Source organism: Ipomoea triloba, chromosome 15 (assembly GCF_003576645.1).
Source record: "Ipomoea triloba cultivar NCNSP0323 chromosome 15, ASM357664v1".
Classification (NCBI taxonomy): Eukaryota; Viridiplantae; Streptophyta; class Magnoliopsida; order Solanales; family Convolvulaceae; genus Ipomoea; species Ipomoea triloba.
In genome coordinates, this window is record NC_044930.1 from 9587509 (window position 1) to 9606499 (window position 18991).

The following is an 18991-nucleotide window of genomic DNA, read 5'->3' on the forward strand; positions in this document are numbered from 1 at the left end:
CATCGGGATAGGGATAGGCAAAAGAGAGATTTTCGTCGGTTGTGGATCATGAAGCCAAAGCTCTTTTTTCCTGTTGAGTCATAGTTCGAGTAAGCCTTGAATGAGCCCCTCGAAAACTTGATGCAAAGAAATGCATTTTTGTTCGGCGTCTCCGAGCTATATATCCCCGTTTAATTCTGGTCATGGAATAAATGAAACTTTTTCGAATAACTCATTTTTTCTTTCTTTCAGCTATTCTTTTATTTACTCTGTCTTCTATTACTATAACTAACAAAAACTAACAAAACGGATTTCTCCAATGTATAAAATAAAAATTCCAATGGCTTTTGCTACTATAACCTTCCCAACCACGATTTTTCTTTTTTTGTTTAGGTATTTTACCACGAAACAAGAATAAGAAAGACATAAGAAATTTTATTTTCCTATAAAAAATAGAGTAAAAAAAATAAATAAATAAAACTAGATAAAGAAATAGTGGGGTTCCTTCGTTTCTATGGTTACTTCTGAAACGGTGAGGTCTTCTCTATACACCGGAGCCTTTCACTTCATTTAATCAACTAATCAACGTTATTGGGAACTTGTATAGTTCACATTCTTTGGCTCTACCCATGAATTTTCCAGTAATAGGTCTTTCACAACGAGATCTACTTATAAAGTAACGGTATTTAAGTATGAAAGTTAGCTGGGGTAGCTGGCCCTGTTAGTCCGTTCTTGCCAGAGTGGGAGCCTAATCGTTATGTTTTTTAAATAGGATTTCCTCCGCTTAATGGATAACCATTTGCTACCAATGGAGAATTTATTCTCATCTTCAATTGAGGTAATTGGATTTGCACCAATGGAAACCATAAACTTTATACACAATAGAGGGATATGATAGAGTTTAATAATGAGTGGAGTTCCTTCTTCCATTCTATCCCATTCACTCAGATATTGACCATTTATACTGGAAAAGTTCTTTTTTTTTCTTTTGTTATGTGCCAGCTGATAATCTAAACGAGTCGCACATACACCCTAGTATATGTTCCTGTAAGTGATTTTACTTGCACTTATTACTTGCAAATGTGCACCAAATACTTGCCTTATAACACATTTACTTGAACCAAAGATCGAGATATTTATGAAAATGCCACCGCGTCGTTTTTTTAAAATTACATCTCATTTGTTGATCTGGACACGTGGACGATTGTGGATCGTTCTTATTTCTCTCCTAGGCACCCGTTCTCATTAGAGTGCGCCCCTATATATATATATAATCGAATCGAACCAAAATCATTCAATTTGGTTTATAGAATATAAAATTGATCAATTTTTAATAATAAAACAAAATCAAACGATTGTGACGATATAAATGCTACTAATTAAAGAGTATTTTATGAAAAGAGTAACAAGGTAAGAAGACAATACTATTACCTTCTTCTTAACTTGTGAAAAGAAGGCAATGCAATTGCCTTTCTTTGTGGCATTCTCGGTTAAAGAAAAAGAAAATAAAAGAAGGTACTCCCATTACCTTCTTTTCAAATAGGATTTTGAAAAGAAGGTAATGACATTGGTACTTTACATATTTTTGTCTAGGGTTTTTAATTGACACATTTTTATCCAAATGATGTCAAATTCACACATTTAAAGCAATGATTCGAAGAGGAAAGATTAAAAATGTAAATAAAACAATTATCATATTCAGAGGCATGTATATCCAAAGCGTAAAACAAACCAAGAGGCTTATACACCTTTCGCAATTTCCATCGGGCCTTACCATCATGGGAAGTCGGAATTGAGGAAGATGGAGAGGTTGAAGCAATTGTATACACAGTCCTTTTTAAAAGAACACAAGGAGAACTTGGTTATGGAGGAGTGTTGGAAGAAATTAAAGGATTTGAAAGGCAGAGCGTACAGTTATTAAATAATGGGCAGATTCAGCAGCAGGGGGAGACATGTTCTTCTTGCTGCTTTTGGAAACAACCACAAGAAGGCGGAGGCGGCGGCTCTGATATTGAATCTCGTAGTCTTAGTAACGGAGAGGGTAAGCATAGGCATAGGCATTGCACATGTTTATTTGCAAGTTTTGGGAACAAAGTTCAATCACGGCGTATTAGAGATCCCCTCTTTTGCTCTCCTTTTTTTTTCAAATGGAAAGGGGGAAACCCGAATTACATAGCCCTCTAGGCTCAAATATTTAACCAAAGCGCGCGCCATTGGGGAATGCCCAACACGTCGTCGTTCAGAATACCACATATTTCTACTGTGGGAGACAACAAAATATGCATTCCTTTGGAAAGGCGGGTCGCCATTCTTGCAAGGAAATCAGCTGCCCGGTTTTGTTCCCGCCTGACAGCCTCAACCTGCCATACTTCAAAACAACGAAGCTTCCTCTTGTAGGCCTCCAAGATGTTATGGGCCACCAAAGTTGGAGGTGAATTGCTTTGAATATGGTTGACAATTTCGCTGGCATCGCACTCGAAAGTCACCTTTTGGAAGCCCAAGGCCGCAGCGAGTTGGATCCCTTTCAAAAGTACCCAGGCTTCGGCTCCGGTAGCATCTCGAATTAAGCCCCCTCTTCCAGCCCTGTTGATGCCCGGGTTGACCGAACCATCTGTGTTGATTTTCACAAAATCCTCTTACGGTTTTGTCCAGTGAATTAGGCTCCAAGCTGGCTCGGCTTCTGATCTAAAGGTCCCTTTTGCTTGTTCGAAGGCCTTATGAATTTTCATGGCCTTGGATTTAATCCATTCTAGCTTGAACTGTAGTGGTTTGGTTTCGTTGTTGAAGATGGCGCCGTTTCTCCATTTCCAAATCCACCACAGAGCTGTTGCTAAGAACGCGTTATCATTGAGGGGTCACGTGCCATTCCCTTTGCTTGAGATCCCTTCTTCTAGCCATGTGAGAAAGGGGAGCTGATTGGATCTATAGAATTTTGACGGAGAAATTCCTTTCCAAACTTCCACTACCACTGGGCAGCTCCGCAGGACATGTTCTATGTCTTCCACTATGTTTGTACATAGCCAACATTTGTCGGAATTGGATAAACCACGTTTGACCCTGTTGAGATTATTCATAATTTTATCATGTTGTACCAACTAGAGGAACATGCGAATACGGCTAGGAACTCTAAGCTTCCATATATTATTCCATTTGCCCACTGTTACCATCTCTGTATCTCCTCTTGCTATGTCATATGCTGACTTAACCAAGAATGTGCCTGATAGTTCTTTTATCCATCCTATTGAATCTTCTCATGCAGACTCTTCTGTTACTACAAATGCTTCAAGTTTCGATAAGGTCTGTTTTGGTAGCAAGTGTCTCAGGCTTTCCCATGACCAGCCCCTAGGTGCTACCCAGGCAACCGAATTGGTCTATTCTAAGGGAGGGACTGGACTGGTTGTAGTGTCAAGCAGTGGCCTGTCTTCGATCCATTTGTCCAACAAGAGGGTTGTATTCCTACCATTTCTAACATGTTTTCTGACTCCTATCTTAAGCAGGGGAACCGCTTTTAGTATGCCCCTCCATGCATTGGACATATTTGATTTAGGCCTCCATGTTGAGACTTCCAAGGGGTTAAACGTGTATTTGTGCTTGAAGATTTGTGTCCATGCAATCATCGTTGTTCAACAATCTCCATCCTAGCTTAGCCATGAATGCAAGATTCATTAAATCAAGTTTGCGAATGCCCAACCCACCTTGAGCCTTTGATTTAGTGACAGTCTCCCATTTAACAAGGTGGCATTTTCTTTCTCTGTCCTTGTTGCCCCCTAGGAAGCTTCTAATAGTCTTTACTATAGTTTCAATTACTCCTGCTAGCAACATAGTGGTCTGCATAGTAAAGTATGGAATAGAAGACAACACTGATTTGACCATCACATGTCTCCCTGCTAGTGACAGTGTTTTGGATTTCCATCCTATGAGTCTTCCTTTAATCCTTTCAATGACCCCCGTAAATGACTCCTTGTCTAGCCTGCCATGGATGGATGGAACCCCCATGTATCTTCCCAGGTTCGCCACTTTTGGAATCCCAATTGACTCACTTATAGCTTGCTGAAGTCCTTGAGATGTATTCTTCGAGAAATGTATTGCGGATTTCTGAAAATTCACCTTCTGCCCTGACGCCGCACAGAAACTCTCCAAGCAATTCTTCATCTCCAATCCTTGCTCGATTGTTGCCTCCTCGAAGAGAACCAAATCGTCTGCAAAAGAAAAGGTGGGAAATATTAGGGCCGTTTCTCGAAATTTTAATTCCTTTCCATCTACCTGGGACCGCAAAATTTTGTATTATATGACTTAAAAGTTCCATGCATAAAACAAAGAGTAAAGGGGAAATAGGATCTCCCTATCTGACACCGCGCCCTGGTCTAAACCATTCGGCTCTCTGTCCGTTCCAAAGCACTGCTAGTCTCGAAGAGGAAAGGCATTCGTTAATGTTTCTTCTCCACACTTGGTTAAAGCCAATGTTTGCGAGGGTGTTGTCAATAAAACTCCAGGACAGTCTATCGTACGCCTTTTCCAAGTCAACTTTCAAGGTCATCCAACTCGTAGCCCCGCTTTTCTTCTTCATTAAATTGAGTACCTCTTGATAGTCACTAAAATAAATGTTTGCAACTTTGTAAAATCGATAGTCTAAAAACTTGGTCTAAGGTTTCAAAAAAAAAAAATTGATCTAAAAACGATAGTCTAAATAAATACTACATTAATTGGGTTCGAATTTTTTTAAGTATTCTTAATTCTCTTTTGAGTAACATTGTCTTTGTCTTCATCTTCACTATTTGTCTTCTTCAATTCCTTTCTGTTGGTAGAGTGTTATTTGCAATTGGATTATTGTTTGTAGCATAGATGACAACATCGATCATGCAATGAGATTATGATGTAGGAAGCTATGGATTTTCCTTGTTGTGTATATGATTGGACCATAATTTGTTGTACTATAAACTCTTGATCTTGCAAATGTTTATTAATATTTTGCAGTGGTAGTTTGTTCTCCTACATGTCTCATGTGGAAGTATTGAATAAAATATTAATATTTATTATATTTGTATAGGTTCATTAGTAGTACCTTTTGTTCTATTTTCATAACTTGTTTACTTGATAGTAACAACAATAACTCTGCAGATAATTCGAATATTGATGTTACAACATGTCCAGTTTCATCAATAATTTTTACATGCATTTTGCACCTGTTAATTTTCATGTTCGTATTTTTAGAATTAGTAGGAATGAGTGTAGTACTTGATTTGTGTGTGTGTTTTTTTTATTGAATTGATATTAACCTTCAAGTTAAATTGTTTTTCATCTTGTGCATAATTTTAAAAAAAAAAATAGTGACCAAAATTAGGCTTAGAACGAAATTAATTGTAAATTTATATTAGTTCTAATATATTTAATGAATGCACAATAAGTATTTTACATACCGGATAAATTGTGCAGAGCTCCACAGCAACATTATATTGTCAGGTCTGACAACACGAATAACCTTCTCAACATCAACCGCGGAATCTTGACAAGTATATATATATGTGTTGTTCCAATAAACTAAATGGCATCAGGTTCCACAAGTGGAACTGGTCCATACTGGCTCTTCCTGATGACAACCAACTGAACCAAGATTCCATTATCAGCCAAGTCTAGCAACTCAGGTTGAGTTTCAGCTATGGCGGCCCCAGAATTAACTAAAGCTAGCTTGGCGAATCTGTGCTATAAAGCAAAAAACTTTTTTTTTTTTTTGGAGAAAGCAAAAAACTTCAACTCCTTGAAATCCAACCATTTCTTATCTATAAAAAGCATTACGTACGATTTCTTATCTATAAAAATCAACCAAATGCCAAATAAACCTTGGCAAAAAATACTCTTCTGTGTCAAAGGCTGCAGTGAGGTATGTATATGCTTCGTTGCTCTTTCAGTTTCATTCATGCTTTCAAAGTTTCAAATTAAACAATACGATTTCTTATTTGTGAAGTTCCCCCTCCTCGCCCTGCCCCCTAATTATTGTGGCATGTCTTGAGTGAGTTCATGTGTACTTCAGATAGTTAAAATAATCACAACTGTGATTCTATGTTAAATAGCATTTAGAGGTCACTAATTAGGAAAGTCCATACTTTCTTGACAACTAACTTAAGAGGTGGAAAACTATAATATATATACTATGTACCTGTATACATAGACGTATGCATTCAAGGTATTTTTATTTGAAAAAATGCATTCAAGGTATAAATGTATACATATATATAATTCTTACACAAATATTTGCATGCAATTCATAATCTATGGAGGTGCATTTTTATTATGAAATCTACATACATGATTTAGGTAACTAGGTAAGTATATTTTCCCATCTCAGATTAAATAATCACCATGTAACATCCAAGTAACTTTTCATAAGAGTTTGGATATATATATATATAGGGGTTTATAATCAAGCTAAGTAAAAACCATGTCCCATGGTGAGAATGTATGGACAAATCCAAACCATTGATCTAATAAATTTAATGGTTGAAAATAAACAAAACTTTGTAATATTAATAAAAATGACGTGCTAATTTTGATTTTAAAGATCAATGTGTTTGTATTTGTCCATACATTCTCACCTGGGAGGAGTTCTCATATGATTAGGAGTATATATATATATATATATATATATATATATATATATATATATTCTAGGAGAACACATGAGATGTCTCAGTAATCAGAAAATGATCTGAAAAGAGTCAGACAAGTGTTCCAAGAGATGAATGGTTAATTTCATGGCTGCCATATTTTGTTGTGTAATCTACAGTAAATACTAGAAAATATATCTTTAGATAAAGTTCTCAATTACACAACTTAACATGAAAATTCTTGACAAAGCAACCCGAGATTTCTGTATACGTTCTTGTATATCATAGGTCTTAATCAGGTATCCTTGTTGCTTGTAAAGGGGGTTTAAAGACTTATAGGAAGGTGATTTCACGCTTAAAAATTCCATATGATTCTGTTTTGGTTTCCTTATTTTCTTTTGTATTTTTTGTTGTATCTCAAAAATACTGCAGAATACAAACACGCTTTGCAACAAGCTTCATACTAGTTTCATAGATATACTTGATGAGCAATGCCATGGCGTCTCATATTGGCGACAATCCACAAGAACAAAATTCAACAAATGAGAAGGTTTGCGCTCATTCTCTTACCAATATTTAAGACTTTGTGGTCAAGTAATACATGCCTTTGATTTTATGTTCAAACGTCAGAGATTTGACCTCCAATTCTCTTAGTTTTTTTAGTAAATTTTCAATATAATAAAATCATTTACCATTTGACAAGAAAATAAAACTTTTTTTTGAGAATAGAAAATAAAACTTTTATTCATTGAGATTGTGAATTGAATAATCTCACCCTACGTTACAAAAAATAAATAGATAAAATCATATATTATCATGCTAGATGGTTAAAAAAATATATTAGTCATGTAGCTTGATCTTAAAATTATTAGTGCAGTTTGTATGTAAGAGTGCAAAACAAAAGCAATTATGTTTGCCAAGTACCTTGTGCTCAATTGCAAGATCGAATCTCATACCTAATTCAGCCATTGACTATAGTGATTATTGATTCTAACCGTCGATGACTAAATTGGGTATTAACAGTGTGTATATATATATATATATATATATATATAGGTATCGGATCATATTAGAACAAGTGGAGAAAATTAAGAACTAATAACAACCTTACATCTGGAAAAATTGAACGCATACCAGATCATATTAAAAAAAAATGCGGTGGTAGTTTAGTAATTATCACCAACTTTATTATGCAAACGTGGGCACTAAAATATGCTATTTAGGGGGCGTTTGGTTCACGGAATCTTAAATTACCCTAGGTAATAAGATTACCTCCAGGAAGGTAATGTGAGATTTTGGGAATGTAAGATTACCTTATGTGTTTGGTTTGGATTGTGGAATATAATATTACCTTGTTTGGTTAAGGGTTATATTTTAGGTTATATAGGTCAATTTACTATAATGCCCTCAATAATATATATATATATATATATATATATATATATATATATATATGTGTGTGTGTGTGTGTGTGTGTGTGTGCGCGCGCGCGCACTTATTTATTTATATGTATATATGAATGTATATCAATGCGTAAATATTAAAAAAAAATTAAATATATAAATATACACACATGTATATTTGATTATATAAATATATATTTATTTCATTATTATTATTATTATTATATAAGGAATAGTTAACAAGGGCAAAGTTGGAATAATTCAAGGTAATCTAATATTACCTAAGAAAATGGGGGTAATCACATTACTTTGAAACATTACCGCCACATCAACTTTGAGGTAATATCACATTACCAGGTAATCTGATAACTTGAACCAAACAAGGTAATATAACATTACCATACTCAGATTACCTAGGTAATCTAAGATCTAGGAGCCCAAACTATGTGATTGAATAAAGCCTCCTCTATCTGTTGCGGCTCCTATTATTGGTGAGGGATCCACTCTACACATTATCTTTGGGCGTTTTACTCTCTTTCAAAGAGATGACTATTCAAATTACCTGAACTAAACACCCCCTTAGTATTAACTTCCGTATGGGTCAAACTTAATGTGCATGGTTTTTCTTCTTAAGGTGCGTGATTTGGTGCTTAAGGTCTGTGGTTTTGAGCTTAGGTGCGTTACTTGTCGAAACTTAAGTATATTTATCTAAAGCTTTAGGTGTGTGGTTTTCCTTCTTAAGGTGTATGATTTTTTTGTTTAAGGTGCGTGGTTTTGAGGTTAAGGTGCGTTAGTTGTTAAAACTTACGTGCGTAGCTTTAAAGTTTTAGTACGTGATTTTCCTTCTTAAGGTGTGTGATTTGTGTGCTTAAGGTGCATCGATTTAAATTTTTCTAAAAAAATATAAAAAAAATGGATCACATATACATACAAATGAGTTCGCGTGCGGTTGTGAACCTAAAGATTAAGGTGCGCCATTTTAAAACAAGCTTTACCTATGGAGGCTCAAACCCAATCCCTCCCATGAGAGTACATGGCGGGTGCCACTAGACCACAAGATCTTGGCAACCCTTCCCTATATATATATATATATATATATATATATATATATATACTTACTTTGAACTCTAATACTGACTACAATTCATCAACCTAACAGGCAAAAGATACCATGATTGAAGACATGGAGGGAGCAACGTTAACGCATCTACAAGATTTAGCAAACTGTGAACCATTAAGAATCCTTTGGGAAAAGCTTAGAAATGTAAAACAATTATCTTCAGAATCATGTATATTTCAAGTGAACGAGAGGCTGCGTAATACAAACCCAGAGGCTTATACACCTTTGACAATATCCATCGGGCCTTACCATCATGGGAAGCCGGAGTTGAGGAAGATGGAAAGGTTGAAGGAATTGTATACACACTCCCTTTTACAAAGAGCAGGAGTGGGTGTGGAGGTGTGTTGGAAGAAATTAAAGGAGTTGGAAGGCAGAGTTGAGAGCTATTATGGTGATGAGATAGAAGAAGAATTTAGTGGGGATGAATTCGTGAAGATGTTATTGCTTGATGGTTGCTTTATACTGGAATTTGTTATTAGATTATATCATCGAGCGTTTGGCCATGGACAAGAATACAAGGATGATCCCATTTACATGATTAGTGGGATGGAAAGTAATATTGTTCGTGACATGTTGCTCCTGGAAAACCAGCTCCCCTTCTTTGTTCTGCAACAACTCTATGACATGATTGTTAGAATTCCTGGCAAGCCAGAATTCTCAATGCTGATAAAATTTGTATTTCGGAATAATATACCAAAGGTGAACATTAGCTCCTTTGTCAATACTGAGGCCAACCCCCGAGAGATAAAGCATTTACTTCAGTTAGTGCACATTCTCTGCCAACCCCAACCCCAAAATAATGGGCAGATTCAGCAGCAGAAGGCATGTTCTTCTTCTTCTTGCTGCTTTTGGAAACAACCGCAAAGCCAAGGCCAAGCCGGCTCTGATATTGAATCCCAAAGTCTTAGTAACGGACAGCATAGAGATAGGCATTGGGCATGTTTTCCTTGCAAGTTTTGGGAACAACCACAACAAAGTACAGACGTTCATGAGGTTGAATTATTCTGTATACATGCTGCAAGTGAGCTTCAAGAAGCTGGAGTTGACTTCAAAAAGCTTGGCAAGATTAGTAACACCTCTTCTGATGAAACCATAAGTCTATTTGATATAAAGTTCAATCACGGTGTGTTAGAGATCCCTTCTTTTGGTCTCTTTGATTCAACAGAAACATTCTTTAGAAATCTCATAGCCTACGAGCAGCATTCGCCAGATGTGCGTCCCAAGTATTTCTCAGATTATTCCCACTTCATGGACGATCTTATTAATACTGAGAAGGACGTCAACTTACTTCGTCTTAAAGATGTTTTTGTAAATGGATTGGGAGATGACAAAGAAGTGACCCGTCTTTTTAACAAACTTAGCAAAGGGGTTATGCATTACACTGATGACTTCTACTACAAAGATGTGTGCACAGAATTGAATCGACATTGCAAAAAACCCAGGAATGTGTTGATGGCAAAACTAAGACACGATTATTTTAACACTCCATGGGCAGGGATTTCTACCTTTGCAGATATACTACTTCTTACGCTCACTATTGCACAGACTGTCCTATCTGCGCTTGATCTGCATAAGTAATTTCAGCAATATCTACTTCTGTCTCCTAAATATAATAAGAGCTAATGCCTGTAATAATATGAACTAACTTGTTTGTTTTTATTTAGTCTTCCGACATTTTCAAAGCTACACTTTTTCACTCATTACATTTTGTAAAAACTTTAATAACAGAATATTTCAGTTAACTATTTATATTATTCTTAACCGAATAAAGTTCAAATTGGAAAACGTGAATGTGCAATTTGATCATTGTACGAAAAAACAAAAGTGTAATTAAGAATTAAGTCACTCAACACTCCAAATGTATGCAATTTCACCTTATAGCAAGTTAACACCTAATCTAGCAGATTGCATGATGACTTGGTAAATTTCCTTTTCATTTCTTCTTCTCCTTTTTTTTTTAAAACCCTTTTCATAAAATCTATTGTAGCACGCACCTGGTCCTTTCCTTTCTTTCTTCAATCTTTCTTCCACCATGTATTAGGCAAATTAGACAAACTAAGTTTCAATCATTCTTTTTTAAAAAAAAAGAAAAAACTTCAATCAGAAATCCCCAAATCAATTGTGAAATTCTCAAATCACACATGAAATCCCTATTTGGTTCGTTGTTGCTTCGGGGTTTCATCAAATTGAAGTTTATCAGTTCGTAGCTTCATCAATTTCCAGTTTCAATTTCTTACATCCCGTTTGATTCGCTGAAAAATATTCGCTTAATGAGGATTTAAATTCCAACACAAAAATATATACAAACTCGAGGTATATATAAAGATTAATGTTGATTAAGGCAAAACAATCCACCAGACAGAGATTATAAATGCTCTGATACCAAATGTAAGATCAATAATACTGTATAAACATACAAAATGAATCTATGAGAAACTTAACTCGTAATAGCGGAAGCATAAATCGTATTGATCTCCAGCCATAGTTGATACCTTGTTGTGTTGCCTCTTGAACTGTAGATCGTCGTTTTGTCTCATACTTAACTCAGAACCCTAGATAGTGTACTGGTATAATCTGAGCAGTATGAGTATCATGTCTTTAGGTGCTATATAATTGTCTGTCCTACATCCCATCAATGCAAGCTTATATAGGCATATGGTGGATTGGACTAAACCTAGATGTCCAATCCAACCTATAACTTAATGGGCCTAGTCCACTTGCACCACATTATTAAGGCCCACAATATATATAATATATTGTATTAGGGAAAAGTCTTACACATAATACACATACACATAAACACGGTATAATAAACATAAATTAAACACTTAACATAATACACAGAATTCACGTTCATTAATAACATTGATATGCACGTGACAACCAAATAGCTCTTCACATTGCCTCAAATCTAGTCTATCATGAGAGGACCAAACACATTGAGGTTGACTTCCACTTCATCACCAGGGAGAAAATTGCATCAGGGAGTATTAAGACTAGCTTTGTCAATTCTGCATATCAATTAGCTGATATTCTAACAAAGTCTCTTACAGCTCCTAGAGTTGGGTATATTTGTAACAAGATTGAAGCATATGATCTATATTCTCCAGCTTGAGGGGGAGTGTTGAAACCCTAAGCCTATATAAATAGTGGTAGTCTGAACAGTTCTTAATATGTGAAATATATGAATTCTCTATTCTCTTACATCTTTAACAAACACTCAAATCTACAATTCTTAGACTATTTAAGATTTGCATATTTAGTATTAACATTTTGCATATTTAGTATTAAAACATTGCACTTGCAAAAATGTGAAAGTGCATTGCACTTAGAGTTTTGATTTATGACTGATTTTTTAATTTTATTTGGTTTAGTGGTTCACTTTTTACTACTTAAGGTCTATGATTTATGGTTTAGATTTATAATTTAGCTTTTTTGTTGATTTTATAAAATTTATCAGGTTTGCTTATTTAGTTGTTAAAGATTGCATATAAACAAGTGTTTAAGTTTGCTACTGAAGTTGATGATAATTATAAAAATGTCATCGCGTTTTCTTTAATTTGATCATATCGATCGAATTTTTATATATGTATGACTAAAATTTGTTCTTATTTTTCTTCTATGATACTATTCTCACAAGTCTGTATGTATGTAATGAGTTTTGGATAGCGTCAAACGAGGTCAGAGTATATAAGGCCAATGTTCATTCAAATTTGGATAATTCTAAATATATTTGGATTTAGATTTGAAAATAACTAATTAAATGGGTTGGTACTCTATCTATTATCATCTCCTAAAAACATGAAGTCCATGGAAGTAGGTTATTGTGTTATACTGCGATAAGTAAACAAAAGGTGGGTAAACCAAAAAAAAAAAAGAAGGATTGAATTAGATGTAGTCATAGTTGTTGGTATATAGATAGTAAGAATAATGATGATAATAATAAATAAATAAATAAAAAGAGGTAAACATTGTGATGATGGAGTATGGAGTTTTTCCACGGTTTTTAAGAATTTTTTTAAGTGTGATTAGAAAAGAGAAAATGGGATGGGATGAAAAAAAAATATGATTTAACAAAAAAAAATTGTTGTAAGGCCTTCGAATTTCACCTAAAGAATTACTATTCCGATATCTCCATTTTTGCAGGCCAATCCTTTTTTTTTCTCATTCTTCATTTCTCTCACTTCCAAATAAACATACGCTGTACTAAAAACTCCCAAATAACCATTGATGTAGATGCTCTAAGAATATATAAATAGGTTGATGAGTAGATAAGTGAATCTAAGTTTGTAAGTAAGGATAACCATGATTATAGATACAATTATGTGAACTTTGTATTTTAAAAATAAGAAAAATATTTTTCAAACGCTTTATTTATAAAAGTTGAAAAAAATGAAAAGATTGTTTTCAAAATATTTTTGAAAAATCTCATGTAATAAAAGAGAAAATGAAAATAGGTGTAATAAAAGAAAAGGTTTAATTTTAATTTTTTTTTTAAACAAAAGGTTTAATTTGTTTACAGCTATGGTCACGCCCCCACCCTCGTCTCTCTCAGTGGAGCTTTGACTTCCAGCAAACACCAATAATACTTCCACATCTCTCTCTCTCTCTCTCTCTCTCTCTCTCTCTCACTACATATATATACAGGGATTCGCATATATACATATTCTCTTTCTACATGTACTGTGTTTCGGAGTCCGATCGCTTCTTTATTTGATATATTCAAACTATTTGCTTGCCTTGAAAAGTTGAAGACTTGCGGACAAATCCAATTCTCTCGCCCTCTGCTTCCTCTGCACTTCACTCTGATTCTTTCAAGTCAGTAGCTCTTCTTTCCCTCTCCTTTTCTCTCACTATATTTGTGTATGTATTTGTATAAGCATGTTGTGTGTTTTTTTCCCTCATTTTTAAGTTAGGGTTTTTGATCTGCTAACTTTATTTGAATTGGGTTTGCTCTTTCCCCTTTGATTTGTTTAAAAGCTGATTAGTCAAAGTGTGAATCCCTACTTTTCAGATCATTCCGATTTCTCATTTTGAACTTCCTGAGTTTAATTGGCGCGCCTTCTCGTAATAATAGTTTTTTAGATCATTTGTTCGTGTGCTCAAATCTTCCAGTTTTTCGAACAGGTGGCGAGAATTGTATGTTGTGGTTTGATTTTGGTGGTTGGTTGTGATATTATAGGAAATGTATGGAAATGTCGAGGCATGAACTGTAGACTTGAGAAATGGGGTGTGTTTTGGGTCGGGAAATCTCGTCCGGCATAGTATCTGAAGCAAAGGAAGAGAGGAGAGTTGAGAATTATGAGAAGAGGAGTAAAAATACAAGTGTTGAGTCCACTGAGACTTTAGAGGTTTCAGGGGTAAGGAAGTTGGATGCAGTAAATGATTCTGCTGAAGGTAAAGATGCTGGCGGTGGGACTAAAAAGGAGGAAAGGATAGAAGGTGAGGGAAGATCAAAGGGCGATAGGAGGCGGTCTAAGCCAAATCCAAGATTGAGTAATCCCCCTAAGCACAAACATGGTGAACAGGTTGCTGCTGGATGGCCATCCTGGCTTTCAGCTCACGTTGGGGAAGCAATTGAGGGTTGGCTTCCTAGACGGGCTGACACTTTTGAGAAAATTGATAAGGTACACTGTGATTGGGCTTTCTAATGTGTATATGCCTAATTTATTGTTTCTTTACTTTTTGCTTCATTAATATGCTTGATATTTTTTGTGTTCTTAGATTGGTCAAGGAACGTATAGTAATGTATATAAAGCAAGGGACACTATAACAGGGAAGATTGTTGCTTTAAAGAAAGTGCGGTTTGACAATTTGGAACCAGAGAGTGTGAGATTCATGGCAAGAGAAATAATCATTTTGCGACGTCTAGATCATCCCAATGTTATCAAATTGGAAGGTTTGGTTACTTCAAGAATGTCATGTAGTTTATACCTAGTATTTGAGTACATGGAACATGATTTGGCTGGACTTGCTGCAAGTCCAGATATCAAGTTTTCTGAAGCCCAGGTTAGAGAGATGATCTGTAATTTGTATTTTTTTTTCATATACAAGTCATTGTCTTGGTTATATTGCTAAAATATAGGAAGTGGTGATGTTACTTTAATGTAGCTTATTTCTTGCAGGTGAAATGTTATATGCATCAGCTTTTGTCTGGTCTTGAGCATTGTCATAATCGTCATGTGCTCCATCGTGACATTAAGGGGTCAAATCTTTTACTTGACAACTCAGGGATACTCAGAATAGCTGATTTTGGATTGGCTACTATATTTGATCCTAACCATAAACACCCTATGACTAGTAGAGTGGTCACACTTTGGTATAGACCACCTGAGCTTCTTTTGGGTGCAACTGATTATAGTGTGGGTATTGATTTATGGAGTGCAGGATGCATTTTGGCAGAATTATTAGCCGGAAAGCCTATTATGCCTGGTCGTACAGAAGTAATGCTCCAACTTTATCCATATCTTTACAATCTTTTGTCATTTGGTGTTAATAATTTTACTTATGGTTTTCTTGCTCATCCATGTTGATCTAATTTATTTTCCTTTTCTTCTTTGAGCCTTCTTTATTTTGCTTAAAGAGTTGACATTAATTCTTTTTTCTTACCTTAGCTCTTTCAATATGTTTTTGTTCCTCAAAGTACCCCCATTATTTTTTTGATAAATCATTCTTTCATCAACATTTACATCCTCATCTTCCTTTCTCTTTAATTTTTGATAAATCAGTAATTGTTAATTGAAGAATCTGCATAGATCTTTACATGTCCCAAAAGAGAAAAATAATAATAATAATAATAATAATAATAATAATAATAATAAAGAGATTAAAGTCCCTCCTTGAAAGGTACAACTATGTCATGGATTTCTTATTCTTGTGCACTATTATTAACCAATTGAAGCCTTGAAGGTTATATAAGCTCTTGTTTTGGATTGTATTAAATAAATCTACATAGGTACATATCATGTTGCAGTCTTCTATTTGAGGTTACTGACATTGATATTTTCCATCATTAAGGTAGAGCAACTACATAAGATATATAAATTATGTGGTTCACCATCTGATGAATATTGGAAAAAGTCTAAGTTACCAAATGCAACATTATTCAAGCCACGAGAGCCATACAAGCGATGCATTAGAGAGACATTTAAAGATTTTCCACCATCATCGCTGCCACTGATCGATACACTGCTTGCAATTGATCCAGCAGAACGCAGGACTGCAACCGATGCGTTACGAAGTGAGGTAAGTCCTCTTACATTATAAAGTTACTATTTACTGCATTACCCTGCCCTCTGTAATGCTTTCCCTCCCTGTCAAACTGCACATGAATCTCCAACCTATCTGCTCCTAACCAACATTACCCACTCTCAAGTTAGAGACATTTTTTAACTTCTAGTTTTACTTAAATTCTAAAGTTTTTAGACTTTTCCTGCAAATTTCCATTTGGTCTTCTTTATACCACAAGGGGGAAGGAAGAGGATGGGAGGGGGTGGCTCCCTGCCACCTGCTCTAACCAGCATACAATTGCTGATCACAGATTTATGTACTTGTCACTGTGTGTTTGAGTCCAAATTTCCATGGGTGTATGTTTTCTCATTCTAGTCTTTTGACAAAATGATTGTTAAACATATGGTATGCATATATGCTCAACTAGAAGTATAGAACTATGGAAATCAAGATTTTTCATAGATGATTCATGAAAGTATTCTAATGAACACACTCTCTATTTTCCAACACAATGAATTCTAGGACTAACAGTTTGCTTTCTGAATTAGTGATAATGGCTAAGCAATGTCAAAAATTGCTCGCTGTTATCATTAGTATATTATAACTTCTGATTCCACTATTTTATTTGCTAGTCATGCTTTTACCATTATGAACTCTAGAAGATATGTCACTTTTAAGTCAGACTGCAAATCCCCTATTCAAGTTGCAGATCCCTTGTATTTCCTAAAAGTTGCTCAGGTTCTACAGAGTACTGAATTACTATGTTTTGCAGTTCTTTACAACAGAACCTTATGCTTGCGATCCATCTATTCTACCAAAATACCCTCCAACCAAAGAGATGGATGCAAAACGGCGTGATGATGAGGCTCGGAGGTGAGGAGTATATATTTCTGCCAGTAGACATTAGGTTTCTACTAAAGTTGCAGAATTGATTTTATATTAAAACCACTGATCCCTAGCTAAATCAATGAAGCGCCTGTCAAACTTTTCAAATTGGTTAAAGTTTGTAAGATCAGAATTTTGTTTGTTGTTCATAAAGAAAGAATAGCACCATGTATCCATTCTAGTGCCTCTTTTCTTTCTAAGGTGCATATGTACTGGTAATGAATTACAGATATTGTCATGTTTGCATTTTCTGCTTGTGTAGGCTAAGGGCAGCTAATAAAGCCCAGGGTGATGGTACTAAAAGAACACGGCACCGCGACCGTGCTGTTCGTGCAATTCCTGCGCCAGATGCCAATGCTGAACTTCAAGCTAATATTGATGTATGTCTTTCTTCTATTTTCAAGAATTCTCTACATTTGGTGGATAATTGGATATACATATTCTTTTTTTTTTTTTTGAAAACGGATATACATATTCTACTTTCACAGGTTTTTGCATTATATACATGTCACTCTGTATGTTTATTTACCTTTGTTATCCATTCTATTGATGGATAATTAGTTATACGTATTCTAATTTCTTTCTTAATTTGATATACATAATTTGTTACTCCTTTTGGATTATAACCATGTTGCAATTCCACCAGTGTAGTCCTGTTCAGAGTTAAAAATTAGATTTTAAAAATGTATAAGTCGCAGTGACACTCTTCCAAGTCAAAGTCCACCTCAAAGAAAATGGATAAAGTAACAATAAATGTTAAATTTCATTTCAAGAGTACAAATATATGAATTAAAGGAAAATTTTCTCAAGGAAAAATAGTAGTTACTCACTAAGAGTAGCCTTCTGATAAATTCAACTGTGAAGCACATGAAATTTATGACAGAGCACTACTTTTATGCGGTGTTTGAGGCAAGAAAGGGACTAAATTTTTGCCAGACATCACCATAGCATAATATTGGAAGCTTAATGGTATTTTCAGAACTAAACTACTTACAACATGGTTAAAGGAATAATGAAGTACAATTATGGGATCAGAAGATAGGTGAGAATGGAAAATGCTCTAAGTTAAGGGTTGAATGTGTCTAACTTTGGTCATAAAATTGGTAGGTGCCAATCTCCAACAAATTTTATGTAGAATACATTTGAAAAAGAAAAGAAAAGAAGAGTTTAATTATGGGATAGAAGGATGGGTGAGGATGGAAAATGCTTTAGATTAAGGGGTGAATTTTTCTGATTTTTGTCATAAAATTGGTAGGTGTCCATAATTCTATCCTCTCAAGCAAATGATATGTGGAATACATTTGAAAACCTTATATTCTTGTTAAACACCTTGATGATTACTTTTCTCCACCATTATAATTGGTCAGTGATTGAGTGCTTATTGACATATTTGTGATCATAGTGACACTATATTTTTTTATTGAGAGAAGTACTTGTGCATATATTTCAGGTGGAAGGAGACATTAATATTTGTTTATAATGAAATTGAAACTGTTGAGTTGGGAGTAGAGAATGATGAGAGAGTATTTACCAATTTGGTTAAAAAGTGCAAAAGATGATTGGAAATGGAACTGAATGGCTTTAGTTTTTTCATTCTCTCCAAATTGGACCACAATAAAGTAATACAAATTGTTTTCTTGTAGAAATAACCACCCCTATGGCCCTACCCCACCCCATTTCCTCTCCCTCTCTCACATTCTCACTCTTGTGAGGTGGAGCGTGGTTTCATGCCCCCCCCCCCCCCCCCCCCCCCCCCCCCCCCCCCCCCCCCC

The 18991-nt window shown here is 35.1% G+C and overlaps 2 protein-coding genes across 3 annotated transcripts in view; both read left to right on the plus strand.

Moving 5' to 3' along the window:
- The first annotated feature begins 5805 nt into the window (after positions 1-5805).
- Positions 5806-10851, plus strand: LOC116007434 (UPF0481 protein At3g47200-like). Its single transcript, XM_031248107.1, has 3 exons — positions 5806-5857; positions 7014-7131; positions 9144-10851. The coding sequence occupies exons 2-3, from the start codon at positions 7066-7068 to the stop codon at positions 10680-10682; spliced, it is 1605 nt and encodes a 534-aa protein (XP_031103967.1). The 5' UTR covers positions 5806-5857; positions 7014-7065; the 3' UTR covers positions 10683-10851.
- Positions 10852-13695: 2844 nt separating this feature from the next.
- LOC116006258 (probable serine/threonine-protein kinase At1g54610) overlaps positions 13696-18991 on the plus strand; it is a 7758-nt gene continuing 2462 nt past the window's right edge. Inside the window, exons 1-7 of one of the 2 annotated variants that reach the window (XM_031246560.1) lie at positions 13696-13922; positions 14232-14731; positions 14829-15113; positions 15230-15547; positions 16122-16349; positions 17107-17207; positions 17482-17599. In XM_031246560.1, the coding sequence (XP_031102420.1) occupies positions 14330-14731; positions 14829-15113; positions 15230-15547; positions 16122-16349; positions 17107-17207; positions 17482-17599 (1452 nt within the window). In that variant the 5' untranslated portion in view covers positions 13696-13922; positions 14232-14329. The remainder of the gene's footprint in view (positions 13923-14231; positions 14732-14828; positions 15114-15229; positions 15548-16121; positions 16350-17106; positions 17208-17481; positions 17600-18991) is intronic. The other variant, XM_031246561.1, reaches the window with a different exon arrangement.

Coding starts and splice junctions, on each gene's coding strand:
- LOC116007434 (XM_031248107.1), top strand. CDS start 7,066: ATGAGCAATGCCATGGCGTCTCATATTGGCGACAATCCACAAGAACAA. Junction 7,132..9,143: donor AAAATTCAACAAATGAGAAG/GTTTGCGCTCAT, acceptor TCAACCTAACAG/GCAAAAGATACCATGATTGA.